Below are 15,033 nucleotides of genomic sequence, written 5' to 3'. Positions count from 1 at the left end.
CAGTCACCTGTACTGCTCAACTCTCATTCTTCTTCCAAGATTCCTCTTTGGATTTCCCTCCAGTTGCAAGCTTTCCCTTATGTTTGTTCTGTTTCCCAGCCTGGCTTAAGAGCTTTCCAGCATGTTCCACTGAGACATTGTGTTTCTTTCTAGTCTGGCCACCACCCCTCTCTTCACTGTTTAATGAGAACCAATCTACCTCCCACACCTAGCTGAAAACTGCATAACATACAGAACTTGGCCTTTTGTGTCATTAGCCCCTGGCAGAGAACTTGGATCCTAGTCCATGTTTGTTAAAAACCGCAATAGGAGTAGGCAGTCTGACAGAAAAGGACAAGAGATAGTCACTTGAAGTTTCATCTCAGTTACATATGTACTTAATTTTAAAATTAGGACCAGAGAGATGGCTCAAATGTTAGTGCACATGCATTATATATGCAGGCCTTGGGTTTGAACTCTAGTACCACATGACCTTTTGAGCACTGCTAGGTGTCCCTTTTCTAACAAAAAAGAAAAGAAAGAAAGAAAAAGAAAAATTACACTTATAAAATTTGTGCAATATTTTTTCAGAGTCAAGTGCTTACTTTTGTGGGGGGGGCAGTTGTACCATACCCAGCAATGCTTAGGAGTTACTCCTGGCTCTGTGCTCAGAAATTAATACTCCTTGTAGTGCTCAGGGGACGATATGGGATGCCAGGGATTGAACCCAGGTCTGCCACTTGCAAGGCAAATGCCCTATCCACTGTACTAGTGTTCTGGCCCCAGAGGGTCAAGTACCTTCAACTCTTTTCATTGATATATTACTTTAAAAAACATTATCGAGATTCTGTGATTTATAATACTATTAATAATAGTTTCTCAGGTAAATAGTTCCAATACCACACCCATCTCCAATGTAACCCCTCTCCTCTCCCAAGGAACCCAACATCTTTCCCTTTCAAACTATCCCCCTCACCTCCAACTCAGTTGTGTGGATCAGTTCTTTATTATATTGATGCATGTGAGGGAGATCATCCTGTTTTACTCAGCATAACATCTGACTTATTACTTTACACTATGTCTCTAGCATAATCATTTCTTCATTTGACTTTAACTGTGGAAATTCATCATTTAGCTCTCTTTCACTTCTCCACACTGACATACTTAATCTGTCACATCGCTACTAAATAATCCATACTCTCTCTCTCTATCTTTGTGTGAAATTTTGGCTAGACCATTGCTCATTTCATGCTAGTTAACTATAAAATATTATCAACCAGTGAAGCAATGTTATGTGCTTTTTTGCCCTTCATTTTCTTGATAAAGAAGGATTGGGGCAATACTACAATGGGTAAGGTGCCTGCCTTGCACACATCCCTAGTACCCTATATAGTCCCCTGAGCTGAGCCTGAGATGTGGCTCCAAACACTCCCCAAAAAAATTCTTTATGAAGAAAGCAAACAGAAGTAACTTTCACCAAAGCCATTTTGTCAGTGCCAGAAACAGGATCAAACCATCACACCCCTGTCTTATAAGTCCCAGTAAAATCATTTTCCATCATCAGTTTGCCTCTTCGAAAACTTAAAATTTAAAAGCTTAGGAAATTGTTACCCAAATTTTTACATAATTATATCAAAATGCTCTTTAAACTTTCTTGTTACTCACATTTATCCCTGGTCATTTCCTGTTAACATGAATTGAAACAATCAAGGACCAAGTGAAGAATTTAGAGCTAGAAAGATTTGAGTCTGCATTTTCATCCTTTTTTGTTTGTTTGTTTGCTTGTTTTTGTTTTAGGGCCACAACCAGTGGCACTCAGGGCTTGGTACTGGCTCTGCACTTAGGGATCACTCCTGATGGGCTCAGTGGACCATATTCAGAACTGAGATTCAAACCTGGGTGAGGCCTCATGCAAGACAAGTGTCCTGCTCAATGTACTATTGCTCTGCCCCCTGGATTTTCATCTTAAAGATGAAAAGATTTTAAAAGAGTGAATCACTTGTTCCTATTACACAGTGATTTAAGGACCTCACTGGCTGAAATTCAGATTTCAGTTTTCTCTGCTGTATACCCCCAACTTCTCTGACACTACTTAATACTCACTGTAGCACTGTAGCACTGTCCTCCCATTGTTCATCGATTTGCTCGAGCGGGCCCAGTAACATTTTCATTGTGAGATCTCTTGTTACTGTGTTTGGCATATTAAATACGTCACGGGCAGCTTGCCAGGCTTTGCTGTGCGGTCAAGATACTCTTCGGTAGCTTGCCAGGCTCCCCAAGAGGGGCGGAGGAAGCCAACCTGGATAAGCCGGGCCAGCCACATGCAAGGCAAGGGCCTTACCCGCTGTGCTATTGCTCCAGCCCTACTTAATACTCAGGCACTTTTATTTAACATGTGTTTCTTATTCCTCATTCTTTTTTTCTTTTGTTTTTTTGTTTTGTTTTGTTGTTGTTATTGTTTTTGAACCACACCAGCAATATTTAAGACTTACCGCTGACTTTGCTTTCATGATCACTCCTGGTAGGTTCCAAGGTTCCAAGAATTAAATCCGGGTCAGCCATGTGCAAGGCAAGCAGCCTACTCACTGTACTAGCTCTCCAACCCAATCTCACTAAAGTAAGCAGTACTCATCTCTTGACAGAGTCAGCGTGTATGTAATAAAGTGAAAGCATTTGCAAACTATTTGTCATAGTTCAGGTAGTTGCCATTGCTGACTCTTTCTTGGCTCTGATGGTCTGATGGCCAGACTTGAATTGACGACTCTGGTATTAGATGTTATCCTTTCTGGAAGCTCTTACAAATAAAAGGCAAAAGAGCAGGAAGAGTAGAATGGTAAAGACCTGATCATTTGTCCGCCCCGCTGTCTCTGAATTCAATTAGCAGTTGTTTCTGTGAGAATGTTTAGAATACTGAGTGTGCTGTGTAAGTAGCAGTGGGAGGGGTACATTTTTGTGCCAGCAAACTATTGCCAAGCCAGTTACTTGTGGGTTTTTAACATGTGTTTTTAACACTCACCTACACACAAGCATAATAACATTTGTTTCTCGGAAAGATTTGTTTGTAATTATAGCAGCTTCAGCCATGAAGCAGCCTCTTGGGTCCTTCCTTCTTCATTCCACATTCCCAGATATTCCCAAACTCTTCACCCTTTGTTTTTATTTGTACTTAAATAGGAGAAAGGAAATGAATAAATGCTCTAGTAAAGTGAATGATGACTTTGGCTGGATTCCGCAACCTCATCATTTGGGGGTATTCATGTGGAACACTGTCTGGACTGAAACTGAAGAGAGCGACCACAGCCCCCAGAGAAGCAGCTGGGAACCCACCCAGCCTGGGCTGAGGAAGGCACAGGGTCAGGACTGAAGGACACTCCAGTGCCTGCAGCAGTGACTGTTTCCTGCCTCTGTAAGGAGAGGGAGGATGGCAGCTGGACCTATAGTTCTGGTTGCCAGACAGCACCCAGACTTCCCATCACACACCCAGAGGGTAGCTTATTGTGGAGAGGACTATGTGCAGATCAATCCCATAATGCTTTGTTCACCAACCACCACCACCCTCTGTATATTTAGTACATATTTCTTAGTATAAAATAAACATTGTACTAAATAATATATAATAAATATTGTCTATATAAAATTTATTGTATAGAATAAATACTTCTATATTTATTATATACTGTTATATTCTTGGTGGGTATATAAACCACTGTACTAATTATTTCTGTCAGTTAATAGAAGCTAAATAGTTCCCAAATTGATATTTTTCCCTCCTTTTAACCTGAGTCCATGGCATCTATGAAGTTTTCTTCATTTTCATCAAGACGGGATTTTTATGACCTAGTAACGCACATGAAGAAGTTCATTCCAGTTAGAGTTCTTTGTTAGAAGTGGTTGGAAATGAGTTAGAGTTACAGTGCATATGGACTTGCATTCCAGAACATTATAGCCAATGAAGGAGGGGGATTCTTTGGGTGACAGATTCTAATCAAAATGTGCATAAGCCTGTAGGCTGGTTCAAGAGGAAAGCAGGAAGTAAGATAGTTGGATTGAGCTTGGGAAGTGGGCAAAGACGTCACAAATGTCAGACAGGAAAGGAACCATAGATAGAAAAGGAACCTCTCTCAGCCGGGAGGCTGACTGCCAACCAGAGCCTTTGCTGCTGCCCCATGTTTTGCTTCTCGTCTGTCAGGGCACGCTCATCTTAGTGGGCACAGCTGGATAGTACCTACTCTGCCTCCTGTTCTTCATCCTGCCCCCTCTGCTTGCAGGTTGACTCCTCAAAAGAAAGTCTGTTGCTCAATTAGTATCAAAGGCAACTTTAGAAGGTGTATGCCCATTGGGGTTCATTATTTAGAACAAATGAATATCAGTTACAGTGTCATTGTTCAGTATTAATGATCAAAACCAGATCTTTCCCTGCCTTATAAGAGTGAGGAAGTCTTGAAGAAGGCAGAGAAAGCAAATGCTGCCCCTAGCCAGGAAATAACTGAAGATAAATTGCATTGTTCGTTTGTGAGCCACACTTGGCCATTCTCAGGGCTTATTCCTGACTCCGTGCTCAGGAATCACACTTGGCAGACTCAAGGGACCATCTGCAGTGCCAGGGATGAAACCCAGGTTAACTGCATGCAGGCAAGCTCTGTCCCCACTTTACTATCTCTCCAGCCCCTAACTTGTATTTTTGAAGGTCTCATCAGAGATTGAAGTTGAAACACACAGAAGCTACCTGTGGACACAAGTATTTTTGTTATATATTTTACTTATATGTTATTTATTAAAATTAAATGAGGGTCAGCTTTTGTTTTTTAAATCTTCCATCTTCATATTATTCCTAGGGGTTTATTTTAATGTGGCTTTCACTATGTCTACGAAAGAAAATCCCATCCTGTGAGTAAAATAACTTCAGATAATATGTTCTAAAAATATATATTGTGTACCTTATTATCTTGTTATGACTCTGACCTGTAACTCTGTTCCCCTGTGTACAATATCATCCTCATAGCCAAGATGCTCTTTTTTGTAGTTCTATATCCCAGTGAGTTATAGATATACTATAAACACATAAGTTTAAACAGATATTTGGATAAGAGAATGAATGGAGGTTTTAAATTTAAATCAAGACAGAGAGCAGGTAGTCATAATAAGGGGGATTTTGTGCTGATACTGTGTTTTTAAAATGATTTATTGAAGTGGCATTACTTATAATATAGGCTTCAGGTGGACATCATTGAAGTCTGCATCTGTGTATAATGTATTATGTTCACCACTTTCCAGTTCCACCCTGCTATACAGTTGACCCCTTTCATTTGGTTTACCTAGCCCCTTGTCCCTCTGGTAACCATAAGTTGACCTTAAAATCTAAATGTTTAGTATTATTTTTAGTATTTTCTGTGCAATTTTTGTTCTTTATATACCTTTTGCGAGTAAGCCACATAGTGTATTTCTCCTTTCAGTTTATCTCACTAAGCTTAATACCCTCTAGTTTCAATCATATTGCAACAAATATTAGGAATCATTTATTTTTTATAGCTTAACAGTATTCCAGTGTGTGTATGTCTGTGTATGTATGTGTGTGTACATCACATCTTTTGATGAAGTTGGTTGATGAGCACTTAAGTTGGTTCTGTTGATTATTTTAAATAATGTTGGGTAGGTATGTGACTCAGTTGGTAGAGCACATGCCTTGCATGTGTTGACAACCTCGGTTCAGTCCCCATGATCACATCACCCCTGAAACACTGCCAGGTATACCACCAAAATGCAGGAATAAAAATGGAGTGTATTTACCTCTTTGAAGCCATGTTCTTTGATATTTTTCAGGTAAATATACAAAAGTTGGAGTACTGAATTAGCACTATAGCACTGTCCACCCATTGTTCATTGATTCACTTGAGTGGGCACCAGTAATGTCTCCATTGTGAGACTTGTTGTTACTGTTTTTGGCATATCGAAATATCACGGGGAGCTTGCCAGGCTTTGCCGTGTGAGCAAGATACTCTCAGTAGCTTGCTGGGCTCTCTGAGAGGGGCAGAGGAATCAAACCCAGGTCAGCCGCGTGCAAGGCAAACACCCTACCCACTGTGCTATCACTCCAGCCCAGGAGTACTGAATTACGTGGAATTTTTGTTTTTAATTTTTAAGGAACTTCAGTGTTATTTTCCAAACTGACTTTACGTTCCTACCAACAGTATACATGGCTTCCTCACCAACACTTACTGTTTCTTATCTCTAGGTCATAGTATTTCTCACAAGTATGAGCTGATACCATTGTCGTTATGATTTTCATTTCCCTGACAAAGGATGGTGGCCTCCTATTCTTGTGCCTTTTGGCGAAAAGTGATAGAACTTCTGTATTATGGCAATTTTTAGTGACAGAAAATTTAAATCTAGTATCCATGTTAAAATTGGACATCCTCCCAGAAATTCTAAATAATAACTTTTGCTCTGTTGCCTCTTGATCATCTTTTAAAACATAAATGAAGGCCAGGGATGTGATCAATGGTAAAATGCAGTGCCTTATGTGCTTGAGACCTGAGTTCAATCCCTAGTCCCGCAAATAAATTTTAAAATAAAGCATGATTCAGTTAGTTTACATGCAATTGAATTCAAGTAGCAGAAAATCCAACTAACATTTAAAACTATACAGTTGAATTATAGCCTAAAACTTTAAGGACATTTATTATTTGCTAATATATGTAATCAGATTCCAGAACTGCCTCTGCAACTCAACAAAGTTACCAGGAACATTTCCTCTGCCATCTTCTTGTTGCTAGCTGAGGCTACATTCCATGTGTCACAGCTTCAAATAACCATGGCCTACAATAGGAAGTGGTGGAGGGAGAGGGAGAGTACAGAGATCTCTCCTGTTACCTTGTGGGGGTGAGGATCTTTCCTGGAAACCACCCAACAGACTTTCTATTGAATCTCAGAGGTAGACCACAAGCATTTCCCTAGACCAACCACTAGCTAATGGAAATGAGATTACTGTGTATAATTCCAGCCAAACATCCTCATTCAATGGATTTCTGTTTAAAAGGGGGGGAGGAGTGAGGAAGATGAAATGGTTATTGGTCAGACAACTAGAAATGTCTGCCATGCCACTTAGTTCTTTGTTGTTTTTATTTTTTGGAAAAAGGATGTTGGGGAGACACTCCTCAGCAGTGCTCAGAGGTACTCCTGGTTCTGTCCTTGAGGTTGCCTTCTGGGAGTACTTAGGGAACTGTGCAGCGCCAGAGATCAAACCAGGAGCTCTCACTTTCGAAGCAAGCACTCAGCCCACTGCATTCTCTCCCCAGTCCAGCACAGCTAGTGATAGAAAATGATAATCAACTGTGTTAATCCAGTCAGTTCTCAGCAGCTAACTTTTGGTCCAGAATTATATTCTATATATTATCTAATACTATTTGATACCAAGAGTATCCCTCCTGCATGGCAGAGCCTGGCAAGCTACCCGTGGCATATGTGATATGCCAAAAACAGTAACAATAATGGGCCTCAATCCCTTGACCCTGAAAGAGCCTCCAATATGGCAGCGTTGGGAAGGACGAGCAAGGAGTAAGGAGTAAGCTAAAATCTCAGGGCTGGCATGAATGAAGATGTTACTAGCACCCACTCGAGCAAATCGATGAACAACGGGATCACAAGTGACAAGTGCCAAGTGATCATCTAATCATTTTGCCAATAGTTCATGAGCTTAAAAAGGAACTTAACATATATGGGCCTTGCCCAGAATTATAGGACTTTAGTGAGTCATAGCCTTTGCCTTCTCTGGTTTTGGTTTGCTTTACTCTGGAAATTTTATGGGTTATAATTTACAGGATCCATTTTTTCCATTTTAATTCATTTAAGAGGATAAAAGTAGGATTACTACACATTTTCCTGAAAGGAAGTAGAGTTTGTCATCTGTGAGAAACATATCAAATTGCATTACAAGTTATAAAGGACCTTGATATGTCATGGTTTTGGAAAATTTTGTCTCCATTTCAGTGAATAGCATAATGTCTATATAAGTAATTGCACTGAGTTCTTTCTAGATGAAACCAGTCCTAAAGGAAATGCAGTTCAAGTATTTCTCAGCACCAACTTCCAAGCATTCAGCATTTTATCAACTTTATAAATGCCCTGTAGCTCTATACCACACTCATGTCTCAAGGAAATAAGCTTCCTCCATTGGTAGCCCTTTGCTAGCACCTGCTTCAGTTTCTGTCCTGGGTAGGATTGTCCTAGACATCCTGCCTTGTACCTTTCATGAATCATTGTCAATTTATGTAAGAGATGCCCTAAAATAGTCTTTAATCCCTTGGCAGACATGTCCCTCCCACCTACCTAAGAAAAATAGAACTCTCTGAGTACAGTGGCATCCATAAAATAACCCAAAATCAAATTCCTCAATGTCTGACAGTATCCCTGGAATTTTACGGCATGTGTTTCTCTGGAATAAGTCAGGCATAGACTAATGGTTGTTTATTCTTGCCTATTTATGTCGAAGCATCTCTGTCTGACTTTCCACTGGAGTTGGTATGAAGCTACCTTGTTTTCTGTTTTCCAGCAGAGGGGCCTGGCAAGACACTTAAGTGACAAAGAACATGCCAATTCCTTTCTGCTCAGAAATTTCATAGCCTGTTTTCTTAGAGCCCATGATGGGCATCTTTGGAACTTAAGCAGCATCATTTCAGAGGTACAACTGGAGTTTAACTGAAGGACTTTTTCTTTCACTCTGTGCCATCACTGTTAGTATTTGTTATTTTATTCTTTTTTTAGTAATATTTTAGGGAACATGGTTACAATTGTTAAAGTTTACAGTATTGCACCTGACTTCCACCAAAGTGTTCAAGACCCACCACAGCTGTCCTGTATCACCTTTGGACTCTCTCTTCATTGTCCCCCACCCCTCCCCAATACCCCACTACTGGGTTGTCTTAGTTTTGCAATGTAACTGCAAGGATTTGTCATTGTTTGATACTATCTATTCCCTTGTTTTGTATTCCACAGATGGGTAAGATCATCCAGATTTGTTTTTTCTCCCTCTGATTTATTTCACTTAATATGATATCCTCCAGCTTCATCCACATTGCAGCAGATTTCATGATTTCATCTTATGAATATCCATTCATCTGTCATTTGACATTTGGGCTGTTTCTGTATCCTCGCTATTATAGTACTTATTCTTAAGAAGCTATTCTTGTTTAATACACATTCAAAGGACTATATCATATATTTGTCTAAAGGAAAAAAATTTGATGAAAATAATGTACCCTACACATAGAAATTTGCTTTCCATTTCTCTTCTAAATTTCTCTTATTGTTAAACAGTGTACAATAGTGTACATACCTGTGCCCACACATTTCAAAATGAGGAATGGCGTTCAGAATAGTTATTCCACCACCCTGTGAGGCTCAGCTGGTTATATAAACGAAATAAATGTTTCTACCATCACAAAAAATTCTGTTTGTGGTGGTGTAAAAATCTTACATTTAATAGACATACCTTAATTTACTGTTTTTTCTCTTACATTAGCTCTTGATGAGTTGAAAAGTAGAATAAAGTTTCCAGAGGGAAGCATCTTAAGTGTTCAGTTATTCTCTAAATATTCCCAACTAATCTGCAAAGTCTGCACTGTAGCACTGTCCTCCCATTGTTCATTGATTTGCTCGAACGGGCCCAGTAACATCTCCATTGTGAGACTTTGTTGTTACTGTGTTTGGCATATTTAATACATCATGGGTAGTTTGCCAGGCTTTGCCGTGTGGGCGAGATACTCTCAGTAGCTTGCTGGACTCTCTGAGAGGGGCGGAGGAATCAAACTCGGCTCGGCCAGGCCGACTGCGTGCAAGGCAAATGCCCTACTGCTGTGCTCTTGCTCCAGCCCACTGCAAAGTCTAATTTTTTTTTTAAAAAAAAGATAATTTATTCTTACACATTTTCAGTCTGATTATGTTTGGATTTAGATCAGTTAACATGTCTTGATGTTAAATTTTCCTGAAACATACTACAATTGAGAAAACTGTTAATGTTGACAGTGTTAATGGCAGAAAGGTCTATTTAATTGAAATCTCTTTATTGTCATAAACTGGAAGTTTTTATAGAAGTTGGACTGGAGCAATAATACAGCGGGTAGGGCATCTGCCTTGCATGCGACTGACCTGAGTTGGATCCCCGGCATCCCGTATATCCCCTGAGCACTGCCAGGAGTAATTCCTGAATGCAGAGCCAGGAGTAACGCCTGAGCATTGCCGGGCATGACCCCAAAAACAAAAAATAAATAGAAGTTAACTACTCTGGACATAAGACAATGAAAAATGATATTGAATTCATTCTAAGTAGCCATTTCACTTGCAAAAGCCTTAAATTATTTGTCTACTTTTGTTAATTCTAATATCCAACATGAAATATATTCAAAAGAAGTGTTCTAAAGCATTTAGCTACCGGGGTGATATAGCTCCCTGTTGACCTCCAGGATATTTCAAGGAGGTCCAGGAAGTAAACAAGAAGGGTGGTCATGGTCAGCAAAAGGTTGCGAAGCAGTGGTGAAAAGCATGATCTGTGTCATGCTCCCAAATTCCTCTCGCATGCTGCCTGCTCCACTGTAAGGAGCTGGGCCATGATCAAATCTCTGGCTTATAGTTCCCTGTACTGTGAGTGGTATCTAACCTACCAGTACGTTCTCTATAAGTATTATTTATACTTATAGAGAATAGATGATTTTCTATTCATCTATCATCAACAGATAGATGAATTTTGGGGGGTCTACATTGAAAGTTATTTGAGACCAAACTCCTAGCTTGAAGCAGAAATGTGACTGCTTTAAGCTCTTTTTATTTTGTCATGATATCTATTGAACTGACTTCTAGAGTTGGAATTCCTGTGTGGGCTCTTAGTCCTGTTGATGAATCTGTACCGAGCAAAGTTAGAGACCATTGATCTGCGGGCTGTCACCAAGGGGAGCTAACATGCCACTTATCTTCTTGGTATTTAAATAATTAGTAAGTTCATTTCTTATATAAGGTTGAATTGGGAAATTTACATAATATTATAATAAAATTAGAATGACTCCAGGAAAAAAAGCAACTGTTAGTGGCTATGTGAATAACAACCATTTCTAAAGTCCTGGATACATTTTCTGCTTTCTTTCCCATATGCTTTATATTAATTTTTCTTTTTTTGTAGTTCTTTATTTTTTTCTTGAATATCTTTTTTTTTTTTTTAGAAAATCGGCTTTTTTTTTTTTTTAGCTTTTTGGGTCACACCTGGCTCTGCACTCTGGCTCTGCACTCAGGAATTACTCCTGGCAGTGCTCAGGGGACCATATGGGTTGCTGGGAATCAAACCCGGGTTGGCTGCATGCAAGGCAAACACCCTACCCACTGTGCTATCGCTAGAGCCCCAATTTTTCTTTTTTTTTTCTTTTTTTAATAATTTTTATTAGTGAAACACCATAAGGTACAGTTGTGCTTGGGTTTCAGTTATACAATGATCGAATACCCATCCCTCCACCAGTGCCCATTCTCCACCACCACCAGTCCCAGTATCCTTCCCACCCCCCATCCCCCCCACCTCTGTGGCAGGGCATTCTCTTTGTTCTCTCTCTCCTTTTGGGTGCTATGGTTTGCAAAAGAGTAGAGCCCCAATTTTTCAAAGGAATGGTATTTCTTTGAAAATTAAGCAAGTGGATTGGTATCTCCTGAGACTCATCTGGAACAGCTGAGCAGTGATCCTTTTAGACTTGTGAGATTCATTTTCCCAGTTTTGATAGGCCCTATTCTTTGTCTAAATGTTCTTCTGCACCAGAATTCTGAAAATCGAAACCAGTTCAGACTCTTTCCTTTCATTTTTTTCTTTTTCTTTTTCTTTTTCTTTTTTTTAGAGGTTCTTTAAAAATTAAATTCTTCTCTCTCTTCTTTTGGGTACTGTGTTTTGCACGAGAGGCATTGAGTGGCAATCATGTTTGGTCTATAGACTACTTTTAGCATGCTTCTCCCACCCTGGGAGGGTCCTCACAACACCCTTTATTTGGTGCTCTCTTCTCTATCTGAGCTTCCTTTTCACCTAGCACATGTGGCTGGCCTTCCAGTCATGGAGCAAAATTCCTGGTACTAATCTCAGCCATTCCTGGGTGTCACTCTCCCTTTTTGTTGCTTTATGTTCCCCAGATGAATGCAATCTTTCTGTGTCTACCCCGCTCTTTCTGGCTCATTTCGCTTAACATGATACTTTCCATGTAGTACCACTTGTATGTAAATTTCATAACTTCATCTTTTCTAACAGCTACATAGTACTCCATTGTGTAAATGTACCAAAGTTTCTTTAACCAGTTATCTGCTCTTGGGCACACAGGTTTTTTCCAGATTCTGGCTATTGTAAAGAGTGCTGCAATGAACAAACAATTGCAGATGTCACTTCAACTATACCTTTTTGCCTCTCTGGGATATATTCCCAGGAGTGCTATAGCTGGGTCAAATGGCAGATCAAATTCTAATTTTTTGAGAATCGTCCATACTGTTTTCCAAAAGGGTTGGACCAGCCGGCATTCCCACCAGCAGTGAAGGAGGGTCCCTTTCTCGCCACATCCGCGCCAGCATTGGTTGCTTTTGTTCTTGTGGATGTGGGCCAGTCTCTGTGGTGTGAAATGATATCTCATTGTGGTTTTGATCTGCATCTCTCTGATGATTAGTGATGTAGAGCATTTTCTCATGTGCCTTTTTGCCATTTGAATTTCTTCTTTGCGAAAGTTTCTGTTCATTTCCTCGCCCCATTTTTTGATGGGGTTGGGTGATACCCTGCCACGGAGGCAGGATGGGACAGGGGGGATGGGGGGTGGGGGGGATGCTGGGACCCGTGGTGATGGATGACGGGCACTGGTGGAGGGATGGGCACTTGATCATGGTATAACTGAAACCCAAGCACAAAATTTGTAAGTCTATAACTGTACCTCATGGTGTTTCACTAATAAAAAAAAGAAAAAAAATAAAATAAAATATTTTCATAAAAAATAAATAAATTAATTAATTAAAAAAATAAAAATTAAATTCCTTCACTTCACCACTCAATGGGTGTTGTCTCCTTCACAACTCAATGGATGAAAAATGATAAGAACTGATCCGCTAAACAGATGAAATATTTTCAGGCATAGCACGGGGGTAGCCTGCATTTATACCTTAATAACTTAAGGAATATAATCTGTCACACCATTCCTGGTGTTGGGCATGAGAAGCTAATGATGTCACTATTCTTCATTTTCAGATAACAATCGACAGAGACAGTGGTGAAGATGTGAGTTCCCCCAAACACGGGAAGGAAGATCCAGACAACATGCCCCATGTGGGTGGCAATACATGGGCTGGAGGAACAGGTGAGTGACGCTGGCAGTCTCCTGGGTTGGGCTACCCCAGACTTCACAAACCCATGTCGAGAAAAGGGTGCCTCACAAGATTTATGTCTCACATAGTTGTCATGCGTTTAAATGAGATTCATATTGTAACATCCTGAGCTTAAGGCCTAGCATGAGGAATGCATTCATTTGAACTCTTAATCATCTCTCTTAAATTCCATGGCCTTAGAAACATGCCAAAAATCTCTAGTAAATTCTTGACCAGCTGGCTTTGAAAAGAGATGGTCCTTGTCTTCCGCATCTCACAAATGCGTGTGTTGAGGATGCAGGATTTTGAGATAAGAGTGTTGGTTGCAGCTTGAACCCACGGCAGTGGTCATTGCTTCCTCTTGGCCGCCGGAGGAGAGCATTGTTCCCATAACTGCTGTCTTCCTCTTTCCTCTGAGAGAACTGGAACAGACACATCTGCGGGATCGCAGGAATTGAGCCAGACAGTGTGTGCACTGTCTGATCTTATCGCAGCCCTGAGGAGTGCTGGCACAAACTCTGCCTTTCGCCTTTCCTTAGGATGGTCTGTGCCTCTTGGCCTTGACAGCCTGGGGAGGAAATGGGTTTTGTGCTGGGACAATGTGCTGTCAAATAGGCCTGTGAACTTCTTGCCTACTCTGTTTATTCATCAAGCTTCAGCTTTAAAGAAACGGTATTTTTAGGAATGTCCTTTGATCTGGAAATTGGGGTCAAAGAAAACTCAATCCATATGGAATGCATTGTGGAATGAGCAGGCCAGGTGTGGGTCCCCCCAGTGCTAGATTACTCTTGGAATGGAAGCTCTTGCTATTCTACTTGAATCTTCTGGCACATGTATCTGTCCTGACTGGAAGCCCTGTTTTCCTTTCCCCTACATTTACTTTTCAACATATCAGTGCTCCTTTGCTGCAGATTGTTTTCCTCTCTGTCATTCTTCTCCCTAGAATTCTGTACATTGAACTTACCTTTGAGTCAACAAAGTTACCTGACTCCTTTTTCATCACAAAGAGCACCCTTGTCTTGTCCTCTCTTCATTGTACATACTGGTTTTAGGAGGGCCAAGTTTGGCTTCAGGTTTATGCCTTGGGGTCTTGAACATCCAGCCAACATCTTTCATTCCAGTAGTCCCAATTAAGGTTCTTGGAAGTGGAGACCATGCAGCACTGTCTCCTCATGACTTCTCTGCCCCATTCACTTGATTCATTCTGACTTCACTCAATCTATTTCATGGGTCCTTTCGCCCTTTAACCAGAATGATAAATCATGATGTTATCTCAGTGCCTAGGGAGTTTTAAGCACTCCCTATACCTCAAGACAGCATCCTACCGGGACATACCTCAGGACAACACTCAGGACAACCACCCATACCTCAGGACAGCATCCTATGGGAAGGAAATAGAGTCAAGAAACTGCTTTTCTACTTATGTAGTTCATTGCTATTGTCCACTTACTAGTCCATTTCCCTACAGGCCATCCACAAGTGATAGCCAGGAGTCACATCCATCTGAAAAGGGATTTTCCACCACCACTTTGTAAATAAAATTAAAATAAGAGGTGCTCAAATTAAAAGTCAAACATATTATAATTAATAGCCTCTTCTCATGGTATTTACCAAAAGGAAAGGATCTGCCTAGACTTTCATAAGGGAAGCCTTGCATGCTGATATTTATTGCACTATTTAACGATCCAAGGAAGCAAA

At 40.4% G+C, this 15,033-nt stretch overlaps 1 protein-coding gene across 1 annotated transcript in view; it reads left to right on the top strand.

The window, feature by feature from the left end:
• The window catches only part of VWA8 (von Willebrand factor A domain containing 8), a 365,156-nt gene that overhangs the window by 284,805 nt on the left and 65,318 nt on the right, over positions 1-15,033 (top strand). Inside the window, exon 38 of the mRNA XM_056109482.1 lies at positions 13,220-13,328. Within this exon, the coding sequence (XP_055965457.1) occupies positions 13,220-13,328 (109 nt within the window). The remainder of the gene's footprint in view (positions 1-13,219; positions 13,329-15,033) is intronic.

Source organism: Sorex fumeus, unplaced genomic scaffold (assembly GCF_029834395.1).
Source record: "Sorex fumeus unplaced genomic scaffold, SorFum_2.1 ptg000008l, whole genome shotgun sequence".
NCBI lineage: Eukaryota > Metazoa > Chordata > Mammalia > Eulipotyphla > Soricidae > Sorex > Sorex fumeus.
Note: the sequence above shows the minus strand (reverse complement) of the source record. Positions and strands in the feature narration are given on the sequence as shown.